The 24,244-nt window shown below is 38.8% G+C and overlaps 3 protein-coding genes across 3 annotated transcripts; 2 read left to right on the top strand and 1 right to left on the bottom strand.

Annotated features, from left to right (window-relative positions):
• Nucleotides 1–80: 80 nt before the first annotated feature.
• Nucleotides 81–12,024, top strand: dis3 (DIS3 exosome endoribonuclease and 3'-5' exoribonuclease). Its single transcript, XM_041788675.1, has 21 exons — nucleotides 81–549; nucleotides 870–1,027; nucleotides 2,324–2,520; nucleotides 2,680–2,753; nucleotides 3,082–3,249; nucleotides 3,457–3,621; nucleotides 4,106–4,219; nucleotides 4,370–4,507; nucleotides 4,664–4,810; nucleotides 4,925–5,041; nucleotides 5,140–5,241; nucleotides 5,461–5,525; nucleotides 5,638–5,722; nucleotides 7,889–8,016; nucleotides 8,242–8,328; nucleotides 8,451–8,607; nucleotides 9,562–9,776; nucleotides 9,868–10,036; nucleotides 10,157–10,315; nucleotides 11,369–11,491; nucleotides 11,719–12,024. Exons 1-21 carry the CDS (start codon nucleotides 331–333, stop codon nucleotides 11,785–11,787), a joined length of 2,856 nt encoding a protein of 951 aa, XP_041644609.1. The 5' UTR covers nucleotides 81–330; the 3' UTR covers nucleotides 11,788–12,024.
• A 2,044-nt stretch (nucleotides 12,025–14,068) lies between these two features.
• bora (bora aurora kinase A activator) lies at nucleotides 14,069–20,781 on the bottom strand. Its single transcript, XM_041790195.1, has 12 exons — nucleotides 20,659–20,781; nucleotides 20,228–20,382; nucleotides 19,984–20,090; nucleotides 18,808–18,853; nucleotides 18,622–18,700; nucleotides 18,429–18,473; nucleotides 18,252–18,308; nucleotides 17,883–18,148; nucleotides 17,404–17,566; nucleotides 16,706–17,277; nucleotides 16,267–16,401; nucleotides 14,069–14,756 (listed from the first exon to the last, which is right to left on the bottom strand). Exons 2-12 carry the CDS (start codon nucleotides 20,375–20,377, stop codon nucleotides 14,736–14,738), a joined length of 1,641 nt encoding a protein of 546 aa, XP_041646129.1. The 5' UTR covers nucleotides 20,378–20,382; nucleotides 20,659–20,781; the 3' UTR covers nucleotides 14,069–14,735.
• An 88-nt stretch (nucleotides 20,782–20,869) lies between these two features.
• Nucleotides 20,870–23,375, top strand: mzt1 (mitotic spindle organizing protein 1). Its single transcript, XM_041790196.1, has 3 exons — nucleotides 20,870–21,124; nucleotides 21,273–21,418; nucleotides 22,815–23,375. The coding sequence occupies exons 1-3, from the start codon at nucleotides 21,073–21,075 to the stop codon at nucleotides 22,836–22,838; spliced, it is 222 nt and encodes a 73-aa protein (XP_041646130.1). The 5' UTR covers nucleotides 20,870–21,072; the 3' UTR covers nucleotides 22,839–23,375.
• The last annotated feature ends 869 nt before the right edge of the window (nucleotides 23,376–24,244 follow it).

The following is a 24,244-nucleotide window of genomic DNA, read 5'->3' as shown; positions in this document are numbered from 1 at the left end:
TAGCTTTGTTTTCATTGACAAGCATCGGATGGCCAACTAAAATTAAACACTGAAATCTTAAACAAGTTAAACTCCTAACTTCGAGCTTTCGCTATGTATTCGTAAAAAAGTCACATGTAGTCATTTTTCTGTATGTTTCTAAGAAGATACTGAAAAGCACAGGTGTAATATAGTAAACAAACGCCTGACCCACATTATGTCTTTTTAAAACTCCGGAAAGGTTTTTGTCGGCCCATAGAGGTAGTCCACACATGTATGTTGAACAGCTCGCGTTGCTAATGGTTGGTTGAAAACATCAAGATTTGACTTTTTGAGGCTTTTATCGACATTATGTTGAAATCTAAAACCTTCGTGAAGAAGACCCGGTCAGGCGGGGTGATGAAGATAGTCCGTGAGCATTATCTAAGAGACGATATTTGGTGCGGAAGTGAAGTATGCACTGAATGCAAACAGGAGTCCACAGTGTTACAGAGAGATGCGTGCATCGAGACCAACCTGTGTACTTACCCACATTATCTGGTTCCTGACACTAATGTGGTGCTGCATCAGGTAAAAAACTGTTATAACTAGTTAAATCTTACTTCAGACGGCTAGCTAATCGCTTGAAGCTCTGAGGAGAATTGATGAATGATCATATTGTGTTCCAATTATTGCATTCTTAACATTTCACTGCATAAACTGCTTTTTATGACAGTATTTTCTAACTATGATATTCATGTGCTAATCAACTCAAACTAAGTTGAAAGAGAAATGTTGAGTTCCGCACTTTTGCAATAATATCTAATTTAATATTTAATTAAAGTTTGCACACGATTCTGAACAGCCTACTTCTCTTTAGTTTGCATAATTACGGTTCCTTTCTCTTGCAGATTGACGTTTTGGAAGATCCTGTGATTCGTAATGTGATCATTCTTCAGACGGTGCTGCAGGAGGTTCGCCACCGCAGTGCCCCTGTCTATAAACGCTTAAAGGACGTCATTCATGAGAAAGAGAAGCACTTTTACACCTTTACAAATGAACATCACAGGTACTACGCAGAGGTGGAAAAAGCACACGACTATTCTGTTCAAATAATAGCACAGTTGCTTGGTTAAATTTTACTCAAGTAAAAGTACTGATCTATTACTCCTCTCAAGTAAAAGTATTTAATTTAAAGTTTAATTTAAGTACCGATTACTGAGTAGCCATTGAGCAGTTGTACAGTAAAATACTTTTCCTTATTGACAAGAAAAATAAGAGAAAAGGTCTTCAACCAGACTATTCAGGTAAAGTCACATCTCTATTACAAAGTAAAATACACAGTAAAATTGACATTGTTAATTAAATTCATATAGGATTAAACTGACAGCTTAAAGGAGTCCATATTGCTCATCACTTTTTATAGTTAAACTACACTTTTTGATTTTTCTGACTTTTTATGACAGAGCTGCAGTAACTCTTGATCATTTCTGTCAAGAACAAAGCAGAGTCAGCCTCACTACAAGGCAACGCATACTGATGAAGAACACAAACTATGCATCTTTTAGGAGCACCTTAAAGGCTGGCACAACTGCAACATTGCAACTCATCAACATACCTCGGGCCCAATTTTGTGCATCAGGAATGACAAACGCTCTTGTAGTATGACATAATTAACAACTCGTCCAAGACACTCCACGACCACAGTTTAACAAGACTAGCATGTCAGAATTTTTCTTGCATCGTTTGACACCCAGACCTGACATCAACGACATGAATCCTGATGCCTGCCAATAGGGGAGCATTTGTTCCTTATCTTTCTGTCATCATTTTTAAAATCCCATCAAATGGAAATGTTTTTATTTTCCTAATTTGTGCATATATTCTGATAAAAATGGGTAAAATATACAATATGAAATAATTTTTAAATGTTCTTTGTTTTTTGGAAAGCATCTGACAACCCCCCAAGGAGGTCTTGACCCCCATGTTGAAAACCACTGACGTAGTCAACAGAGGTGGAAAAAGTTCAGGAGTATTGTACTCACGTGAAACTACAGTTTCTCAGGTTAAGCTTACTTAAGTAGAAGTAAAAGTAGTGATTTTAAAATACACTCAAAAAAGAACAGTTCCCCAAAACTAGTCAGTTACAGTAGTTTGAGTAAGTGCAAATAGTTGCTTTCCCCCATGTACTAAGACACTTCTGAATTTACTGCATCACAACATCCAGTCCACATTATGTTGCTGATATCCCCTTGTCATGTACAAAATAAATCTCCTTCAAGGAAAAGAGTTTTTCAGTAAAAGCATTGCCTGTTTGCCCTTCATTCTTGTTGCACATTCATCTATGTAATATATTTTCTTGCAGGGAGACATTCATTGAACGTGAACCAGGGGAGAGTGCCAATGATCGTAACGACCGTGCCATCAGAGTGGCGGCAAAATGGTACAGCCAGCATCTGAAGACATCTTCATCAGATCCAGAGGGGCTTAAGGTGGTCCTCCTCACCAATGACATTGGTAACAAGCAGAAAGCAGAGGAGAGTGGCCTGTTGGTCTACAAATGTAGGTGTTTTATCTTTTGGATACAGTCTATCTCTGAATCATCAATCATAATATGTATTTTTCATTGAGAAAGAGCCTTCCAAAGCTTTCTCTGCTTGATTCATGAGCTTTTCAAAAGGTATTATCAATTTTACAAGCATTAATTCACTTATACTCTAGGTGAAGAATACATCAAGAGTCTGATAGCGAACCCTGAGCTTGTGGATCGACTGGCTTTGTCCAGTGATGACAAGGTAAAAACAATCTTAATATGTCAGGCAAAAACCTCCTGTGTCCCAAATCACCAGTTTTCAGGGAATGAAAAAAAAAACGGAATTTTTCAATTTATTTTAACACTGAATGGTGATAGGCAAAATCTTTTTGAGAATATTTAATGGTTTAAAATTTGTGAAACCAACTAACTGATGCTAAGAGTGACCAATACTGATTTGACTGTATGGAAAAAAAATCTTGAAAAATGGAGATATGAGGTTTTGGCCAGATGCCAGCAATTTGTAATATTTTGCTTTCACTTCTGCCCAAGCTTTTCTTTAGTTGACGTCTCTTTCTTCCTTCCCTCAGAACGAGATTGCCAGCAGTAAGGTGTTATTCCCAGAGCATCTCCCTCTGTCCAGGATTCAAGCAGGGATTAAGAGTGGCACCTTTGTTCAGGGCACCTTTCGGGCCAGCAGGGACAACTATTTGGAGGCTACAGTTTTTGTCCAGGGAGAGGAGGAAGACAGCACAGAGGTGTGTGCATGTGTTCTCCACTAAAAATGGCTTTAACAGGTTTAACAAAATCAAGACACCTAAGTCCTTATTTTGTTTTTTTTTTGTTTGTTTTTTCATGTGAAAATTTCATGTTGTATTTAGATTTAAGAAATGATTTTTGACTACACAAAAGTTGAAGGAACAGATATGTTAAAGTTCTGTAATGTCCTTTCTTGTTGCTGACAGGTTCTTATCCAGGGTCTTCAAAACCTTAACAGAGCAATTCACCAGGATGTGGTTGCCGTACAGCTGTTGCCACGGGATCAGTGGGTGGCCCCCTCTTCGGTTGTTCTGCAAGATGAGGGCACGGCAAAGGATGATGAAGCTGAAGACGAAGAGGAGGAGAAACCAGTGAGTTTTGATAGTTTTGATTGAACTCACAGTTGAAGAGGGGTTTCTTGATATAAAATAGAATCAATTAAGCCAAAATGTAGGCTTTTCAAAAGTATTAAATGCAAGACTACAAGGTCTTAAATTTTGTGTTTGTTTAGATTCTTATATTCAACAAAGGAAGTTGTAGGCTAGTTTTTCAGACTTTTTTATATTTAGAATAAACGGTGCATACAAGTTTTTTTGCCAAGCGGTTGGAGGTACATTTTGGTCAGAGTATCAGCACAGAACAAATACGTAACTGTTATGTAATGGGTTTGACATTTTAGGTTTGATAGGGTCTTAAAATGTATGCAGAGGGTCTTGAAAAGATCTTAATAAGTATTACATTTAACATTAGGTTTCTGTATATACCGTGTGAATGCTGAGCTGATCAAAAAGAAAACATATACTCGCTTTGAAAATGTTGTTATTTCTGTGCTCTGTGTCTTTCTGTGCCTGGTAGTTGAAGATATCTGCAGCTGAAGCAGCTAAAAAGCCCACAGGAAGGATTGTAGGAATCATCAAAAGGAACTGGAGGCCGTTCTGTGGCATGCTCAATGTCTCCCAGATTAAAGAGGTCAGTCTGGACTTAAAAATTCCCTTAAATTTGATGTGCATTTTTGTTTAATATAAAAAGCATATACGTGTTTTGAATATTACACCATATAGCATTATCTTGCCTTCTATGCTTAGTGCTCACCATCTCTTTCTTCCCTTTTTTCCTCAGTCCACCCGCCATCTTTTCACCCCAGCGGACCGTCGTATCCCTCGCATTCGCATCGAAACACGTCAGGCAGCTACACTGGCAGGCCAGAGGATCATGGTTGCCATTGACGGCTGGCCCAAGAATTCAAGATATCCAAAAGTGAGTGGAAATCTCTTCTGGACACCCTAGATGTACTTTTAAGTTGTCATGCAAGTTTATGCCAAAGTTTGTTGCAACATTTAATAATTTATGTATGTTGGTAAGTAAATAAGCAGCTCCATCCATGAAGAAAAATCCTTTATTTCTTTTTGTTAGGGCCACTTTGTGCGAAGTCTTGGAAGTGCAGGGGAAAAAGACACAGAGGAGGAGGTTCTGCTCTTAGAGCACGATGTCCCTCACCAGGCCTTCTCTCAGGCTGTGCTCAGTTTCCTTCCCAAAATGCCATGGGGCATCACACCAGAGGTAATAGCAGCTTTTTTCTGAAAGAAGACTGAGATATTCTAGACAGTTCTGACATTTCTCATGTTAAAGGCCATGTCTATAGGCGTGTGTTTATCCCATGAATGTGTGTTAAAGGACATGGTGAGAAGAGAGGACCTGAGGCATCTGACAGTGTGTAGCGTGGATCCTCCAGGATGTACAGACATAGACGATGCTCTCCACTGTAGAGAGATTGACAATGGAAATCTTGAGGTACAAAAGATGTTCCAATACTATAAAGCATCAGTGGTATTTATGCAGTATTGTGATATGTTAGAGTGATATCGTTGTGTGTTTTGTGTTTGCTCAAGGTGGGCGTTCACATCGCTGATGTGAGTCACTTCATCAGACCTGGTAATGCTTTGGACAAAGAGGCTGCAAACCGTGGCACCACCGTCTACCTGTGTGGCAAAGTAATTACCCATACTCTCATGCATACGAGTTTATACTAATGATAGTCACTTTCGACCAGTTAAATTAGCCACTACATTATTGGTTGTATTAAAATTTTGCATATAGCCTGCTGATATGCTTCCTTGACCAATGAAAAACAATTGATTAACATACTAGATAAGTTATGCATCAAAAACAAAATGTCACCCACTTAAATGTCATTTAATTATTTCCACCAGAGGATAGACATGGTTCCTGAGCTGCTCAGCTCTAATCTTTGTTCTCTGCGCTCCAATGTGGAAAGGTGAGGATTGTCAGTATTCACACACACTTCGACTGGTACAATGATCAGTATTATCCAAACTGCGTCTTTCCCAGTTTCCTTCCCTGGCCTCTGATTCTGTTTCCCTTTCCAGGCTGGCTTTCTCATGTATCTGGGAGATGAACCACAAGGCAGAAATCCTTAAGACCCGGTTCACCAAAAGTGTCATAAACTCCAAGGTAAATATGCTAACAGGAAATATAAGCTGAGATGTCGATCTATTGTCTCATATTCATCTTTCTGTGTCAAACCCCAATGTTTTCAGTCTAACACAAAAATAAAGGAATTGGGACAACCATTCCAATTAGGGGTGGGAATCACTAGTGGCCCCATGGTACAATATTATCACAATACTTTGGTCACGATTCAATATTATTGCGATTTTAACATTTTGCAATACAGTGAGTATTGCGATGCCATATATTGCAATCTATACCATTATTTCAGCTGTTTAGCTGATTTAGCATTAGTCTTGCCTTCATGTTTGTCGTCTTTCTGCCGTATTTTATTTTCATGAAGCACTCCATGCAAACCTCATGTGTAGGGCTGAAACGATTCCTTGAATTATTCGGGTGATTGGATTAAAAAAACTCCTCGAGGCAAATTATCTGCCTGTGAGTTGCACGGCATGCTGTGTTTCACACGGACGGCGATTTATGTTGAACAATGCACTCGTTTTCGCTGTTACTATATCGTAACATGCATGATGTGAGGCATGAAAATCATGAGGGTAGAGAAGTTGATGCAGTGATGTTTACAGGCAAGGGCCATGCATTTTTACGCATCCACTGCCTGTGGCTTCATGGCAAATATAGCACAATGCCTTCTCGGTGAACCTACGCAGATCTCCGAGTTTACACACTGCCTGCATGACTTGCTGGTGTGAGACAGCGCTCAGTTTGTGTCTGCAGACTTCAGGGAATTTCATAAACTTCTTTCAGAAGCTTCACGATTCAAGTCCTGTTTTTGTGCTTTCCCTCTCCCTCTCTCTCTTTCTCTCTCTCCCCCTCTCCCTCTTCCGCGTAAAAATTATTATTAAATTATTTAAAATTCAGCGCACTGATGTCTTGATTACAGTGTATTTTTCAAAAAGTTTCAGCATCTCAAATAATTTGATAAGACTTCTATTGATAATGAATTGACACCAATTAAATAAAAACACTCTATTACCACAGACAGTGACTGAGACAGAGACTAAATAGGTTAAGGTTCATCATCATTATACAGTCAGGATTCAACAGGTCACAGAAGAAACTTTATCCCTTAAAATGTGTTCTCCAGGTGAGTGGATGGTCTTAAAAGGTCAGATTATTATGGTGGATGAACTCACAAACAAAAAATGTGCAAAAATTAAAAGTGAACACCCTTTGAAAGATAGACCATATCTAAAGGTTCATCTTTCAGACATCATCAGATTGCTGTGTGAATGATGAAACTATATTCTTGCTATAATGTGAAATATAACATTCATGCATAAAGTAGAGGATATTAAAATGATTACGTGTCCCTTTACTTTAATGACAAACTGGGAAATAAAAATAAACTACAATAGAAGAAATAAAGTGTTGGCGACCAAAAATGTCCTGGGAGAGGATCCCTAAAACCCCAAATATGGCATAATCTAATGTAATCATTTAACTTCCTTTCCTTGTAACTTTAAGAAATGTAAATTGCCATCAGAACTTCATTGCACTTTGTAAAATATATTTTCTTTAGAGAACCTTTAAATACCAACTTTTAATATAGAAGTAGTTCATTTAAGGGGCCCTGCTTCTTTTATCATTTGCCAAGTACTACTTTCTTGAAAAAAGCAAAAGTGACTGATTTAAAAAAAGTGCAATATTTCTTATTAGAGCACTCAATTAATCGACAGATGAATCGTTAGAGTACTCAATTACAACAAGAATCGATTACTGAAGCCCTACTCATGTGTTATGTCCATCTAATTTGTGCTCTGCTTTCATTCCTAATGTCCTTCCCCTGGTGCTACCATGTTTGTTGTGCTAACTTTCTCCTGCATTATGACTGTCATCTCTGCCGACCTCACTGGACAAACAATTGCCCAAAAAATTGATTTTATTTTTCCATTTTCATGGACTACTGTTCATATTAGCAATTAATTTGAAAAAATCGATACTTGGTGGACGAGACGATACGATATATCACCAGACAAAATATTGCAATACTATGCTGTATCGATTTTTTTCTTCCACCCCTAGTTCCAATACTTTTGGGGGGAGTGTATATTCTGAGTGCACTGTGTTCTAAGCTGTTTTTAAGACACCAAAATACAGTGTCAAGATAACTTTCATGTTTATGATTCACTGCTGTTTCATCGGGTTCAGGCATCTCTGACCTATGCAGAGGCTCAAATGAGGATTGATGACACCAGCAAAAATGATGATATCACCAAGAGTCTTCGAGGTCTCAACAAGCTGGCTAAAATTCTCAAAAGAAAAAGGATCGAGAACGGGTAAGGAGTAAGATTAAGTTCAGAAAATTAGGTTTTCTGCACAGAGTTTTTTCCTTTTGATGTTTTTCACTAGTTAGGAAATGTACATTAAACCTTCTACAGACTCAACACAGCTAAAGCATTTGTCTGAGTATATGAAGGATTTAAGAGATATAATTGAGATGTCTGATTATCCGCACATAACGGCTACAACTGAAAAAAAAACTATTCATTTTGGGTTTACAGGGCATTGACGCTTTCATCTTTAGAGGTCCGTTTTCACATAGACAGTGAAACCCACGATCCCATCGATCTCCAGACCAAAGAACTCATGTAAGTGATCTGATAAATAATCATTGTGCAGGACCCCTTTTTGAAACTCTTTTGTTAACAGGAGATCATTTGTCATGCTGTATCTTTCATTTATGTAATCAAACTCTTCTCTTGGTTGTTAGGGAGACGAACTCCATGGTCGAGGAGTTCATGTTGCTGGCCAACATTTCTGTCGCGCAGAAGATCTATGAGGAATTTCCTGACTGTGCTATGCTGAGGAAACATCCAGCTCCACCTCCTTCCAACTATGACATCCTGATCAAGGCTGCAAAGTCTAAGGTGAGTGCAGATGGATAAATAAGAAAAAAATGTCTTAAGGGATTTTATAATTCTCTTTTTCACTGACATAAACAATTGACTTAAGGATCCTATCTATCTATTAGCAGTAACTGCACTTTGAATCACAACTTATGTCCCAGATTTGATTAACAATTAATAAAATTAATTTGACTTTAACTTTTCTGCTATTTAGCAATTAATGTTAGCATCAACTGTTATACAGACTGACTTAATTATCAGCCCCTTATGAAATTTCATTTTTAAGTATTGTCCAAGTGCTGTTAAACAGAGCAATGAATTTATAACACAGCTTTTCTAAAAATTCTAGTTTTATTTTAGAAGCTTACATTATTTTACTGTGCATACAGAAACAGAATTATTTCACAAAAACACAAAAACTACCAGGGTCTAAATTACTAGCTCCCTATGGAACTGATCTTTGTGTTGAGCCATAGCACAAACCACTGTTGTTCAGTGATGTGATTTAACTTCGTAATGATTGTAAAATCAAGTTAGATCTATGTGTGATCTTCCAATGTACGCACAGTATAAAAACTCCAGTAAGGGTTTGAGCTGTCGTTGAGAGATCATCATGGCAAAAAAAAGAAATCAGTTTAGAGAGAAAAGATTTGTTTATGCTCACAGAGCAAGAGAGGAATTTCAAAGTTATCACTACGTTTCCAAGTGTCAAGAACTGGAGTGAGAAGAATCAAGAAAGATAACTTATTTAATGTTTTCTTATTTTCTGTAGCGACAAAAAAGTTGAATTACTCTCCTACCTACAAGTGCAAATAGCCCCTGATGTGCCAGTTCCAATGTTTTAGAAGCACCACAGTATACTTGAGTGTGCTACAACAACTATGATAAAATTTAACCTGTATAACAAATTTCCATACAAATTATTTACTACGTATGCATATATATTAACATATCAACACTTTTTGTAATCACCAGGAAGTGGCAATCCACACAGACTCAGCGAAGGCACTGGCTGATTCCCTCGATGTGGCCAGAGTAGACGGCTTCCCGTACTTTAACACATTACTGCGCATCCTGGCCACTCGCTGCATGATGCAGGCTGTTTATTTTTGTTCTGGCATGGACAGTGATTTCCACCACTATGGCTTGGCCTCACCCATTTATACACACTTCACGTCACCAATTCGAAGGTATTAAAACAAATAGTCTACACATCTCTAACATGCTGGGTTTTATTCTCTCTGTCTTGACATCTACTTGTGTATTTGCTCTTCCACACAGGTATGCTGATATAATAGTACACCGCTTGCTGGCAGTGGCCATTGGAGCAGACTGCACCTATCCAGATCTGATGGACAAACACAAACAGTCAGCTCTGTCCAACAACCTCAACTACAGACACAAAATGGCTCAGTATGCTCAGAGGGCCTCTGTGGCGTTCCACACTCAGGTAGACACCAGTTTGATTTAATTAAAGTGAACCAGAACTAGATCCATTTATAACCCTGTGGATATAAAAGAATGAAACACAGTCGATATTGTGCTTTTAATACAAATGATCTCTTTTCAGTTGTTCTTCAAAAGCAGAGGAATTCTGAATGAAGAAGGATTTGTGCTGTTTGTGAGGAAGAACGCAATCATTGTGCTCATACCGAAGTTTGGCCTGGAGGGAACCGTCTTCTTTGACGCCAAAGACAAGGATGCTCCAAATCTTGTCTTTGATGAAGAGGTAACACAAATAAACTTTACTGAAGATACAACTCTGTTTCCCAAAAACGTGACTCTCCTATATTTAACCAGAAAACCATAAATGTGCACTACAGAAGCATTTTTGGGTTTGGCAGTGCCACCTTAACGGCCTAATGATCATCCAATGTTGGTCTTTGATCTTGCCCTTGTATACAAAGATTTCTCAAGATTCTTTAAATCTTTTGATATTTTACAGGTTGAAATCCCCAGTTTTTCATAATTTTACTGTGAGAAACATAATTCATAGAGTACTGCACTATTTGCAGCTACAATCTTTCACTCTGCCCAAACGGGATGCTCTTTTTACACCCAACTGTTTCACTAATCTGTTGCCAGTCAGCATATCAAAGGTCACATATTTTACCCCTTTAGGTCAAGTTTATATTGGTCTCAGAGGTCCTCCAAACATGCCTGCGAAGTTTGTTGCTGAAAAAGCACTCCAGTATTGAAATTTGTGTGTCTAAAAACCCCTCTGTTTCAGCCCTGCTCAGAACGAGCTTTTTCTGTGTCTGTGGCTTTAAATGTTAATGAGCTGTCTGACTCCACCCCTGACCACACCCCTCTCAGGAAATGGATGTAGTTAATGGAGGTGGTTCTCTTAATCCTCATAAGAGGATGAAAGGTGGAGAAAGAGAGGGAGGGGGGAATGGATTTTTCTGATTCTTGGGGGGATTATGGACAGGCCAGGGGCACTTTTTTATTAGAAAAGCCTGAAAAAGTGTATTTTGCATAACATATGACCTTTAATAGTGATATAATTTTTATCCCTTTAATTAGCAGTGTTCAAACTTTATTTGAAACATGTTGGCGCCAAGTTCAGAATGCGTGTGTAATTTAACAAAAACAATGAAATGCTAGCTTTCAACATTCGATCTGATGTCTTAATGCTATTTTCAATTAAAGATTGGGTTTCAGTGGTTTTTACTTCTTTTTTACACATCCCAACTTTTTATAGAGCAGGGTTCTTGATGAAACTTTAAAAATAAAACCATGACAAGCCTGCACTTAAATAACCTCTTTCTTTTGTATCCAGGGACCCACTTTAAAGGTAGAGCAGCACACCTTCCACATATTTGACCAAGTGAAGGTCACCATCAGCCTGGATGCCTCCAACATTCAACACCAGAAGATTCGCATGGCTCTGACTGACCCCGTGGTAAGAACTGACCAAACTAAATATGACTTTGATTCTTAAATAAAACATGTTATACATTCAGCTTCTTGTTATTGTTTCAGTTAAGCCTTGGGAATGTTTTAGATTTTCTATCTATATTAACATATAGCTGCCATTAAGTTTCAACAAGGCTGCTTTACACATTGATTCCCACTTCTTCCTTACTGGAGACTTTTATATAATACAAGACTTTTTTCTTTCTTATTCAGATTCCTGGTGTGAGTGTTCCAGTCCCAGATGTGGAACCACAGCCGAAGAAACCAAAACTGGACCGCTGACCCAGAAAGCAGAAGAGTAATTCACATAAACCAGTTGAAAACCAGTATGAACTGTTTGATGCAACGACAAGCATTTTTGTCAGTTTTAATAAATCTACTCAAGTGAATTGTTTCAGCCTCAATTAAATGTTTTGTTTATAAATGTTTTTAAGATTTGTTTCATAAACAAGCAAATGCAGTGGGACCTGATCAATAACTGTTAAGATAGGGACTCAACCATTAAAAGCTTTTAACCTCTTTAATTGTGTGTGTAACTGTGTTCAACTGCAGCCCTCCACTGATCTTGGCTAAGCATGAAAGCCCACTTGACTTTTACATGGAGTGTTTCGCAAACTCCAACTGGGCTTTCATGTGTTTTATACTGAGGAGAGGCTTCCATCTAGCCACTCTGACATAGAGCCCAGATCAGTGGAGGGCTGCACTGATGGTTGTCTCTCTGGAACTTTGTCCCATCTCCACACAAGATCTCTGGAGCTCAGTCAGAGTGACCATGTGCTTCTTTGTCACCTCTGTCACCTGTACCTAAGGCCCTTCTCCCCCGATTGCTCAGTTTTGCCCAGTGACCAGCTCTTGCAGGAGTCCTGGTTGTGCAAAACTTCTTCCATTTGAAAATTATGGAGGCAGTTGTGCTCTTGGGAACCTTCAATGCAGCAGAGCATTTTTTTGTTGCCTTTCCCAAATGTGTGCCTTGCAGCAACCCTGTCTTGGAGCTCTGCAGGCAGTTGTTTTGACCTCATGGCTTGGTTTTTGCTCTGATAGACATTTTCAGCTATGAGGCCTTCTATAGAGAGGTGTGTGAGGCTTTCCAAATCATGACCAATTTATTTTATCACAGGTGGACTCTAATAAAGGTGTGAAAACAGCTCAGCAATGATCCAGGGAAATGGGAGGAACTTGAGCTAAATTTCAAAAGTTTTTGCAGAGGGTCTGAATACTTCTGTCAATGGGATATTTCAATTTTTGTTTTAAATAAATTTATAAAAATTTCAAAGATTTAGTTTTCACTTTGTCATGACGAGGTACTGAGTGTAGATTAATAAGAATTAAAGTGATTTTTTGGCTGCAGCATCAGAAAAAAACAAAGAAAGTGAAGGGGTCTGAATACTTTGAGTGCACTGTACATGCACTCCTTCAAATGTCAGGGCTGACTTTCCCTAAAATCACCCTGACCTGCCTTTTCACATACAGTTTACATGTCAAGGCAGGAGACCCCCTGTCACAAGAAGAATAATAAAACAGCATAAGGAGAAATGGCTGGCACTATATGACTTCAAATGCGACAGAGCCTATAATTAAGCATATCCACAATATAAACAAACAAGAGGTAGTGAGTGTAAAGTAATTTTACAAACGATCTCACCAGACATAAAAAAACTCATCACGTTGCCTGCCTGCTTGAGGTAACCTTTTCCTGCTGTACCTGCATACCATGACTTCACACATGCAGCCCACCCTGAAAATGTTAGGAAAAAGTAGTTATGTGTATGTGTGAATGTACCATTCAACGATGAACTACAGGTTCCTGTTGATAAAACAGCTAACAACAGTTGCATTACAGTGACTTTAGATTAACTTTATTTTCTGTATCATTATGATAAAATGTAACTACACTGCCTGGCCAAAAAATAAGTCGCCACCAAAAAACGGTAACACACTCTAATATTTCGTTGGACTGCCTTTAGCTTTGATTACAGCACGCGTTCGCTGTGGCATTGTTTCAATAAGCTTCTGCAATGTCACAAGATTTATTTCCATCCAGTGTTGCATTAATTTTAATATTGATGATGGGAGAGTCTGACCACTGTGCAAAGCCTTCTCCAGCACATCCCAAATGTTCTCAATGGGGTTAAGGTCTGGACACTGTGGTGGCCAATCCATGTGTGAAAATGATGTCTCATACTCCCTGAACCACTCTTTCACAACTTGAGCCCGGTGAATCCTGGCATTGTCATCTTGGAATATGCCCGTGCCATTAGGGTAGAAAAAATCCATTGTTTAAGAAATGAGAAGTTACTCATTGCATCAGCTGGGGTTAAATAACTTGTTGCCAGCTGAAAGATAATCACCCATGCAGTAATTATCCAATAGGAGGCTCGTACCTATTTCCTTAGTTAAATCCAGGTGGCAACTCTTTTTTGGCCAGCGGTGTATTTTAAAGTATCTACTTTATCAATTAGTTTCCCCTCAAATGTTTTTTTTTAGAAAATAACTGAGCTTCTGTTAACTGCACAGACTGCTACTAACATCCAAGCCCACAATAAAAAAATATCTTCTTCAGCCAGAGATTTCAAGTTAATTTAATGTGACAACGATCCAGCCCATACCTTTAAGAACACAAACTAAGGTAAACAAAATGACTCAAGTTTAAATTCACTAGTGGCATTATTCAGTGTGTCTTATTTAGGTATAAATATTCTAACAATCCAAATAAGATCCACAGGTAAATGAATTAACAGCTTTGACTTTAAAAAATCTCATGTAAAAACATCAGAGTAACCATATCATAAAAAAATTTATATACAGTACATATCTCATTACAAAGTCAGGATCAGTTAAGTCAATATCAGCACCATGTAAAATTGAAATGATGACATTAGCATCAATACAGCATTCAAGAGGTTAAATGTTGTGCAGGTTTGATACAGAATTTACTTCTTTTTTCCCCTTATCCCTTTCCAAAGCAGCAGAGTGGATCCTAATAAACCCCTGATGTCAAATACAACCTTTTCAGTGTCTTAATAGTGGGACTAAAGAGGCAATGATTTAGTCCCCTTCAGATAAAAAAAAAAATACTAACACAGCTATGCTTTCAAACTGTAAAAGTTTGACAACCCCATTCAACATAAAGGCAATAAAAGTCATGTTAACTTTGTTGATTTTGATTGCAAATGTACGCTTTTTTGCTTCCACTGGAAGTGATGTCCCTTTTAATGCTTCAATCAGGTGATTCAGTGGTGGGGATAGAACATCTGAAAAACAAAAACATATTTCAGTACAGTTAAAACACTTAGTGAGCCTTGTTGTGTGCACAGAAAACAATCAATACTCAGGACTTTAATGCTTAAAAGGAGTGGTTGATACTACACTATAGGGTCAAAAGTATTCAGCCACCTGACCATTACACACACCAGGACCTGACTGTAATAGCATCGTATTTAAATACATATACTTTAATATGGAATTATTTTCCCTCAGCTTCCACTCTTCTTGGAAGATTTTCCACAAGCCCACTCATTCTGTTGTGCTTTTATGAGGTCGGGTACTGATATTGGACAGGAATGCCTGGCTTACAAGCTCTGTTACAGTTCAATCCAAAGGTGCTTGATGGGGTTGAGGTCAGGGCTCTGTGTGGGCCTATCAAGTTCTTCTACACCAAACTCATCAAACCATGTCTTTATAGTTTCTTTGAGCACTGGTGCACAGTAATTTAGAAATAAAAAGAATAGAAAAGAGCCTTCCCCAAATTGTTGCCACAAAGCTGGAAGCTTTGCATTGTCCATAGTGTCTTTGTTTGCTGAAGCATTAAGATTGGCCTTCACTGGAGATAACGGGCCTAGCCTAAACCCTGATAAACAGTCCCATACAATTATTCTTCCTCTACCAAACTTACCAGTGGGCACAGTGTTGTCAGGCAGGTAAAATTTTCCTGACATGTACCAAACCCAGACCTGCCCATCTAACTGCCAAACAGAGAAGCATGATTCATCACTCCACAGAACACGTTTCCATTGCTCCACAGTCCAGTGTCAGTGTGCTTTACACCACTCCATCTGACGCTTGGCACTGGACTTGCATGCAGCTGCTCGGCCATGGAAACCCATTTCATGGAGCTTCTACCCGTTTGTGCTTACAATAATGCCAGTGGAAGCTCAGAACTCTTCAGCTATGGAACCAGCAGAGCATTGGCAACTTTAACACATCGTTGGTCTTAGCAGTCATTGACCCTTGCTCTGCTATTCTATGTGATCTTGTACTTCATGTATGAGTTGCTGTTATTCCTAAACACATCCACTTTGCAATTATATCAATGACAGTTAAATGTCAAAAATCCAGCAGGGGTAAAATTTCACAAATCGTCTTATTGCAAAGGTGGGCATCCATCACAGAACGACACTTGGAAGTCACTGAGCTTTTCAGAACAATCCATTTTGTATCAAAAATATTTGTGAATGGAGACTGCATGGCTACGTGCTTGGTTTTATACACCCATGGCAATGATGTGAAGGGAACTCTTGAATTCAATACTTAACAGCAGTGGCCAAATACTTTTGTCCATATAGTGTGTTTCAGATCTAAAAGGCACAAAATCATACTTTGTGGATGTGTGCAGAGCATGTTACTGATTTGATCTCTTTATTTTGAACATTTCCAACAATATCAACTGCCATATTTAACACAGATTTAAAAGAACGCATTAAAAAGGAAGGGTAAAAATAACTTAATAAATGTATCTTAATCTTAATTAATAATGAAAGGTACCTTTAGTTTAGTGTGTCTTGTGATCTGGAAAGCGTCTTCTGCCAGGTTTGAACTGAAGGACTCTTTGCTGTGACTGTCTGAGCCGAGGCCGTCAATTAGACTGGCTGTGCCTGCTGTGTTGTACCCGCTGTCCACCTGAACACAGAAAAACAGTCCATGGAAAATTAAGGTTATCATAATACAATAGATTTTAAAACTTTGATAGAACTATGGGAAAAACAATATCATTTTGTATAGCTTTTTTAGAATTGACTACTACTGATCATTAAACAGAATTTATCACTGAAAACACATTCTATCAAACAATATCAGAAATTTCTCTAACAAATAATTCATTTGATAAACCTATCACTATGAACAAGAATGCATTTATTTTAGAGTATGTGAACACAGGAAGGAAACAAAGTTGTTGTGCCTTGATGACATTGCTCACACGAACCTGCATGCTTGAGTCGCATCGTATGCTACTTCCCTCTGCCAGAAGAGACACAAACATCTGAGAGCTATCTGTTGCTGACACATTTCCCATACGAGAGCTCGTCAGCTGTCCTGAAGGCCCTCCACTTTCCTCCTCTTCATCTTCTAACCTCCCCTCCATCACCATCTCCTTGTCCTCCTCCATTTTCAAAGATTCTACAGAATCTAGGTTAACTCTCTCAGAAACAGCAAGATTAGTGTTGTAAGGCAAAGGAGATGATGGATCAAGCTCCATAGGAGGAAGGGACAGAGAGGAGGATGAAGACGAGGGAAGTTGCTCCTCAGTCTCCTGATTGTCTTGGAGTTTCGGGTTGAGGATTGGGGAGATGAGGGGAGGTGAAGCCCAGTTGCGGACTCGAGGCCTGGGCTTGGGTCGGGCGTTGTGTGTGGGCTCATTTTTGCACTGAAGCTGGTGTGGAGAGCAGCTACGAATGGGTGAACAACCCTCAACAAAAGGGCTCTCGTTGCAAGAAGTGACGTCTGCTCCCAGTGGAACACTGAGTGGGGTCAGGCTGTTTGGCTGCTTCCTCTCAGCTAAAGAAAATATAGATTTATGGTCAGTTTGTAGGGCAATTTAGTACACATCTCTGCAGTATTTCTTTAAATCTGTATGAAAGAATTTATAAAATGCAACTTAATTTCACAAAACCAGAGGACTACCTGAGCCAGTGGGTGTTCGTGCTGCATGTGCAACAATAGGAGAAATTGTGGGTGAAACAAGGCCAGCAGGAGATGACCCATCAGGAAAGAAGGGACTGGTGATGCTACCAAGGCTGCAGTCCCTGAAGCAGCCGTGCTGGATGGGACTGGATGAAAACTGACCCTAAAGAAATACAAACATAGGTGTATTTTTTTTAAATTGAAACTTTTATGGAAAAAGTCAGTTGCAAAGGTTTTTCTACTACTTCAGAGAATAAAGAGTCTTGTAAAAGCTGAGTAATTAGGAGATTGGTTACACACTCCAAGCAAAAACTGTATGTTTATCCTTTTTCCCTTGAATGAATATGAACAACTATGGTGGCATTCAAAGGAGCTATAACTTACATTCTCGCTTTATAAGTGGATATTGTGCACTGCATTTGAAAACTACAGATTGGGGGTGTGTGTCAACATTTACATTCCTGCACATCTCCACTAACCGTTGAAGGAGTCCGAGCAGACACACCACAAGATAAAGGTGAAGAAAAGATAGATGATAAAGCTTCGACCCCTACTGGAACATCCTCTCCTTTGTTTAGAGAAGGTCTCTCCAGGCTGGCGTGGCTCCTCTCCGGGCTTGGAGGGCTGGAGCTGTCTGAGCCGCTGTAATTGCACTGCCCATCGAGGAAAAGTTTTCTTCTTAAAGAGGAAGAACTGAGACTTTCCTGCACTGCATCACACACTTCCTCATGTCGGTAATACTCCCCTGAAAGAGGGGGACAAAACAAAGAAATTAACACAGTGCTTTAATGAGTAACACTGTGTAATATGAGGCTTTGGTTTTTGGGATGGACTCATGAGACACTTACCAAGTATTTTCTCCAAATCAAAAGCCAATGGTAATGTAAGAGTTGTCTGACAAGCAACTGTAAAAAAAAAAAGAAATACAAAGAGTAAAAAAGGTTTGCAAATAATGAAAGAAAGATGAAGGGATACAGCAGCATTTGTACCAAAAGACATGTAACCCTCTCAAAGAACAAACCAACCTGAGACTTTTTCTGACTCCTCTGCAATCATTGGAGAATTCAAACCTACAAGTACAAAGACACAATAGTGTAACACAATGCTGAATCTATAAACAAAACAAGAATGCATCATTGCATTTAGAGAAAAATACAGGAAGAAAAATCAGACCATGTGAGATCGGGTAGATTAAAAACATAGACTCTCTAAACTTACTTTTTGTATAGATCTGAGGGCCTTTACGGAGCTCAGGTGCTGCCCAGGGGGAAGGCACAATGGTTCCTTTAGTGAAAAACTGGATGTGGAGGCAGGTAAATGGCATGATTGCAAAATAAATCAAATATTTAAATACTTCTAAATTAGCTACTGTAGCATAAAAACACGGCTTGTTAAATCTCATACCTGCTCAATAGCATTCTGACGCTTCTCCTCAATGTCAGAATCCATCCTGAAAATAGAAAATATGTCTTGTAAATTCCCTGGTGAAAGCAGTTTGATCCCTGGCTCAGAATGCAAGAATTAGCAAAGCTAAGAAAAGTAATGCTATCTTGCTTTTAACCTCAACAGTTGATTAAGTTTTGTGATAATGCTTTCCTCAGGGCCTCGTGACCATGGCTATAGAAACTGGAGGGACTGTGAAAACAAACCAATCATTGGTTAAAGAACAAACCTCTCATGTGCTCATACATAAAATCAGTCTCCTCTCTACGATTCAATTTCCTGGGGACTTCTGGCTTTTGTTGTATTTTACCCAGTTAGCAATATGTAAAGGTGTTATTCGTCTTCATTTTGCATGCAAATTTTTTTGTGAGGTTTTCTCTTTGCTTTCTTGTGGGTTGTATTGGCTTGTTTTAGGTTTTTGTAAGTCCCTGTCTTACGACTCATGCTGAACAACCAATCAAGTGTCAATATTATTACAATTTTTGTTTTCCATCATCATTTAAACAAGATGCTCTAGAACAAATGATTACTGGGGTTCACACAACATTGCATCTGCTTTGTTTGTAGGTTTTATTGTGTGTGTAAATGAAACAGTACCGTTTATCTGGAACCAAATCCCCGAATATAACAGGTATGCTGAAAGTCTGAGCTCCTTTAAACAAGGTTGAAACTGCACCTGTTCATTGCTGCCTTTGACTAAAATACTTTAACTTTTTTCTATGTTAATTACAACTCTGTGCAGTAACTTTTATCATAATCACTAAAACTTGATGGCCCTGTGTGTCTCACATTCCTTAACAATGGTATCAAGGCAGTTATCCACTACTCTTTGACAAGGCTGTGTGTTCACACTGAAAATCTATCAGAAATTGAGTTTGGGACAGGTATCCATTGTCACGTCTGGGTTAATTTTAGTATGTGATTAGGCTTTCATTGTCTGGAAAGAAAAACAATTCTGTGTGAAAGACGTTTCAAAAGGATTAAATCTCACGATCAAAACTATCATGATAATTTCTTTGCTTTAAGTGAGCAGCTCTGCATTGCACTGTGGATGACATGTAGCTAAGTCTGGTACACGTATGTATATTTGTAGGTTTACATTCCTCATTTTAAAAAAATCAGTGTTTTAACACGTACCTTGTCTGACTAAGGTAAAAAGACTGCCGCTGGATTTCCTCTGGGTCTATGTGTACTGGTTGGAGACTGGCCATTTCATCAATAGACCAGTTAAACTTGGGAGGGGTCTAGAAGAGACACATTCATAAGTTAACAGAAGAATACAGACATTGTGCGGGTATTTCAGCATTGCTATGAGGGGTTAAATACGTAGATGTGTATCTCAGTAATGGGTCTGGAAGATTTGAGGCGTGTTCAAACTTACAGCTTTACAGGGCTTTGACTTGAAGACAGATGGGCTCGGCACCAAGGGCTCTTTAAGATGGTGGTAATCATTGGGACTTTCAAAAGGGTTTCTTATGGAAGGCCTGCCTGGAGTCTCTGGAGTAATTTGTAACTCAACATGGTCCCCCATCTTACCTGACATAAATAAGGAGTAAAACGTTTCAGAAAAAAATAACCAAACGGTACATCACGTAATGAACAGACATTTTGTTTGCACAAATTGATATATTGTTTAAGTCTGTTAGGTTACCAAGCCACAATACTTCCTCTGTCTCTACAGTGGTAATTAGCATTCGACGGCAGCAATGTAGCAGGAATATCGTTAGATGTTTACTTCGCTCTACATTTTACCATATAAATTAAGTTATACGAAAAATTACAAACTGTTAACGATTTGCTGTTGTTACTTACAACTGTTAACAATCCAGGACTTTGAGCATACGGGCAAAAACAATCTTCACTGAAGAGTCAGCAAACAATCAGTAGTGAGAGGGTTGAAACGTTTATTTCAATTTCGCACACAAGGTCCTCGAAACCAATGGGAGAAAAGCAGGAAGTTCTAGGGAACCAATCAATGATGAAAATGTTGTCGTCACTTCCTTTTCCATTTTTATTAGTTAGCTTAGCGAGGAAGTAGACCGCTGCCTGCCTTTATTGTTTCTTACTGATTTTCTCTTTTCGGATAGCTTATATGAAACAAACGCTAAACGTTTAAAAACTGGTTGAGCTTTAGCGTATCCCAATCTTGTGCCACTACAGACACCGCCGCGAGTCTTTCTGTTAGCCATTTGCTAGCAGGCGTTGGCTAACTGGTTACTCTTCACCATGGCAGGTGCGCCAAATGCAAACCTTAACGCGGTCCGGGAGACTATGGACGGTAAAGTAATACACAAGCTGTTTATGTGTCTGAAAAATCGGTACAAATACGACATGCCTTGAACAAGCAACGCTCGAGCTTTGAGTTGTTGTCACTGTTATACTATGCTATGCTAAGTAGGATGCTTGTCATATTTTTCCTCTTTCAGTGCTGCTGGAGATTTCCAGGTTACTGAACACTGGTTTGGACATGGAGTCTCTGTCTATATGTGTGCGACTGTGTGAGCAGGGCATCAACCCAGAAGCTCTGTCTGCTGTCATTAAAGAGCTGCGAAAAGCTTCTGAATCCTTGAAGGTACATTTTCTTTTTTATGCAGTCAAAAAGACTGAGTCTGATTATTATGATGTCATTAAAACATCCCCCAAATCAGTTTTTTTGCAGGATTGCAGCCTTGGCAACGCCATAAAACAACAATCCAACCTCTTAGGTGTGAATGCATTGACATTGTATATTTTCAGTGATGGGAATGTTAGCTCTAAAAAGAGCTGACATTTCCATTTTGCTCCCAGATGGCTTCTGGGGGAATACCATTTTTTCCTTCCTGATACAATTGCAATACCAAGGTGTTGATACCAATCACTTTGTCTGCATTGTCTCAGTGAACCACCTAACCCATGCTTCATGAGTAGAATTAATTTAGGTAAATTTTAAGTGCACTTAAAATAAGGGAGCTCATTTTTGTTTAGTTCTCTACAGAGCTCACTGTGTCAGCAGGGTTTCACAGTGCTATTTGTAACTCTTAAAAGGCAGATTGGTTGGACCATTACTGGTAAAAGTACATTTTACAAACAATGTACATTAATCAAAAGACATTACATTGAGTTTTTGAATACTGAATTTCTGTATTTAGAAGAAAAAAACTTGTAACAATGGGAGTTTTTACAACTGACTCCTGGTTATGATCTCAGCAACAGCAGTTTTACGTGAATGACAAACAACAGACCAGGACAAAGAAACATCAGATCAATCAACAAATCAGCAGCATTCAGCAGTAAAACACCTCATACACAGGCCAAATGTTCCTTGATTCTGGTTTAGACTGTCCCAAACTAATACATCACTTTAGTTTAAGCTGACCCTGTAGACCCGACCAAGATGAGCAAAAGCATTAAAAGCTCTTCTACCAAAGACAGAGTGAGCTCAAGGAATTTCTAATGCGATGAATGTATGAGAACAAAGGTTACAGCACCACTAGCCTTTGGAGCCAGTAGAGAACATAAACAAGAAAGCAGTTCATGTAGAGTCAGTTTTGTTGGTTTTGCATTTTCTAATGACAGCATCAGAAATGAAGTGCTCTAATAATTAGTAACAGAACCTGGTGGAAAATTTTTTTCACCTGTCCAGTGCACAGAGCTATCCTACCATTAAGCAGATTGAAATGTGCCATTATTAAAAAAAAACATTTTGGCATGATCATATAATTAGCTGTGTTAATGAATTAACTGTAATTTGGAGTTAGGTTGAAATAAGATGTTGGTTTTGATTGCCATCATCAAATGGAGGAGGATTGTCTGAGGGGGGAACACATTTTAAGGAAAGACGGCGTACAGGTAACAGCAGGTGAATTCTATCACAGGTTAAGCTATCAGTTCTGGAAAATGCTACATTTCCAATCAAATTGAACGATGACTTCTAAATTAATAGCTACTTGTTATTTACCAGAATGATGTTTGTTCATTTTCTCTTCTAGGCCTCTGAAAACTGCTCCAACTGAAGCTGCAGCCTGAACATCTCTGTGATGGAGTTGTATTGGGATCATTCCTTGATCCCAGACCTGCACCTACAACAGGTTTCCAGCCAAATGACTTGCCTGTATGTTGGCTCAGTCCATTGAGCCTCATTGGTGACTTGCCTGTTCTGTCGTGAGCTTTGACTTGTGTGTCTGAGTCTTTGTGTAGAGGTTCAGTCTTCTTGCTAAACACAAGTCTTCTCATGACACAAGGATATGCATGCTTAGCCGTTCTGCCATGAATTTAGCCTTGCTCAAAGTTTCTTGTACAGTGTGAATTCAGTGTGGCGTGTGTACATGCATCCTTCCTCGAATTAACAGCCAACGTCTTTTGCTGTTGCCGTCATGCACAGCACTTTTCATTAAGACTTTTCAAGTGATATTTCATGAAGTACATTGTTTGTTGTCTTAATTTTGTGCAAGCATTGTTAATTTTTTTAATTAATCTTAAGCATTTCCCTTTGTGTAATGATGAATGATGGATCAAAGTCTAAATTAAAATGTTACACTTTGCAGCCACAAGGTGGTGTTGTGTCATTTCTATTTTAATCTAAGTCAATGTGTTTCAAAGGATATTGGGATCTAACCATGCAAGCTTCCTATCCTAAGAGTTTACCTGATAGGAAAAAATGAGCTCTATGTATTTAAGTGCATCTTAGAACAAATTATCCCTTTTTTTCATATGAAAATGAGTTTTTCTGTTTGATTAGAGAGTAGCAAAGTATTCTCCCCACCGATGTCAAGCTGTTATGTTACAGGCTCTCATGAGGGACCTGGAAGTTTTTGGAGTTTTGTGGAGGAAATGATATTTCCTGACTTTCTAGGTTAGAGTAACATGAATTGTGTCTCACTTTGTGGAGTTATAAAAGACCACACAAGGGTGATTAAAGTATGCAGAAAAGTATGCCATTTTCACAGCAGCAGGATGTCCTGTTATACCAAAATCCTGCTATTCTTTTGTCTTCTGCCTTGTTCTTGCAAAAAAAGTATTTCAGATTTATTGCAAACTTGACAAAAAGCCTGTCTTTGATCAAGCACAAATATGACGCTCCTACATCATATCTAACCACACGAAGCAATGTGTTGTTTCTCCACTGTCTGTAAAATAGATCTATTCATCTTCGAGATGAGGGAAAATGCTGAGAGCACAGAACATACCTCCACAGGCCAAGGTAAAAACTAAAAGCAACCTCTTGTTGCGTGAGGGCTTGAATCAGAACCTTTTCTGTGTGTGTGTGTGTGTGTGAGTTTAGGGGTTCCTGTAGCGCTGTAAATGTCTACAAATGAGTAGCCCTTAAGCCATCTGACAGTAACATCTCGCCCCTCACAGGCATACCACGGAGAAAGAAAGCAAGTGAGCAGGAGAGTGTGTGTAAGCAGTTCTGTCTTCT

This window comes from Cheilinus undulatus, linkage group 6 (genome assembly GCF_018320785.1).
Source record: "Cheilinus undulatus linkage group 6, ASM1832078v1, whole genome shotgun sequence".
Lineage (NCBI taxonomy): Eukaryota > Metazoa > Chordata > Actinopteri > Labriformes > Labridae > Cheilinus > Cheilinus undulatus.
The sequence above is the reverse complement of the archived record's forward strand: the minus strand, read 5'-3'. Positions and strand labels throughout refer to the sequence as shown.

What these genes read in the sequence shown, in the direction of transcription:
- dis3 (XM_041788675.1), top strand. Translation starts at nt 331, where the DNA reads ATGTTGAAATCTAAAACCTTCGTGAAGAAGACCCGGTCAGGCGGGGTG. An exon ending in AGGAGGAAGACAGCACAGAG is followed by an intron (nt 3,250 to 3,456) that starts GTGTGTGCATGT and finishes TGTTGCTGACAG; the next exon opens with GTTCTTATCCAGGGTCTTCA. An exon ending in ATGTCTCCCAGATTAAAGAG is followed by an intron (nt 4,220 to 4,369) that starts GTCAGTCTGGAC and finishes TTTTTTCCTCAG; the next exon opens with TCCACCCGCCATCTTTTCAC.
- bora (XM_041790195.1), bottom strand. Translation starts at nt 20,377, where the DNA reads ATGGGGGACCATGTTGAGTTACAAATTACTCCAGAGACTCCAGGCAGG. An exon ending in CTGCTCGGACTCCTTCAACG is followed by an intron (nt 17,567 to 17,882) that starts GTTAGTGGAGAT and finishes GTATTTCTTTAG; the next exon opens with GGTCAGTTTTCATCCAGTCC. An exon ending in CAAGACACACTAAACTAAAG is followed by an intron (nt 14,757 to 16,266) that starts GTACCTTTCATT and finishes TTTGTTTTTCAG; the next exon opens with ATGTTCTATCCCCACCACTG.
- mzt1 (XM_041790196.1), top strand. Translation starts at nt 21,073, where the DNA reads ATGGCAGGTGCGCCAAATGCAAACCTTAACGCGGTCCGGGAGACTATG. An exon ending in GGTCCGGGAGACTATGGACG is followed by an intron (nt 21,125 to 21,272) that starts GTAAAGTAATAC and finishes TTCCTCTTTCAG; the next exon opens with TGCTGCTGGAGATTTCCAGG. An exon ending in AAGCTTCTGAATCCTTGAAG is followed by an intron (nt 21,419 to 22,814) that starts GTACATTTTCTT and finishes TTTCTCTTCTAG; the next exon opens with GCCTCTGAAAACTGCTCCAA.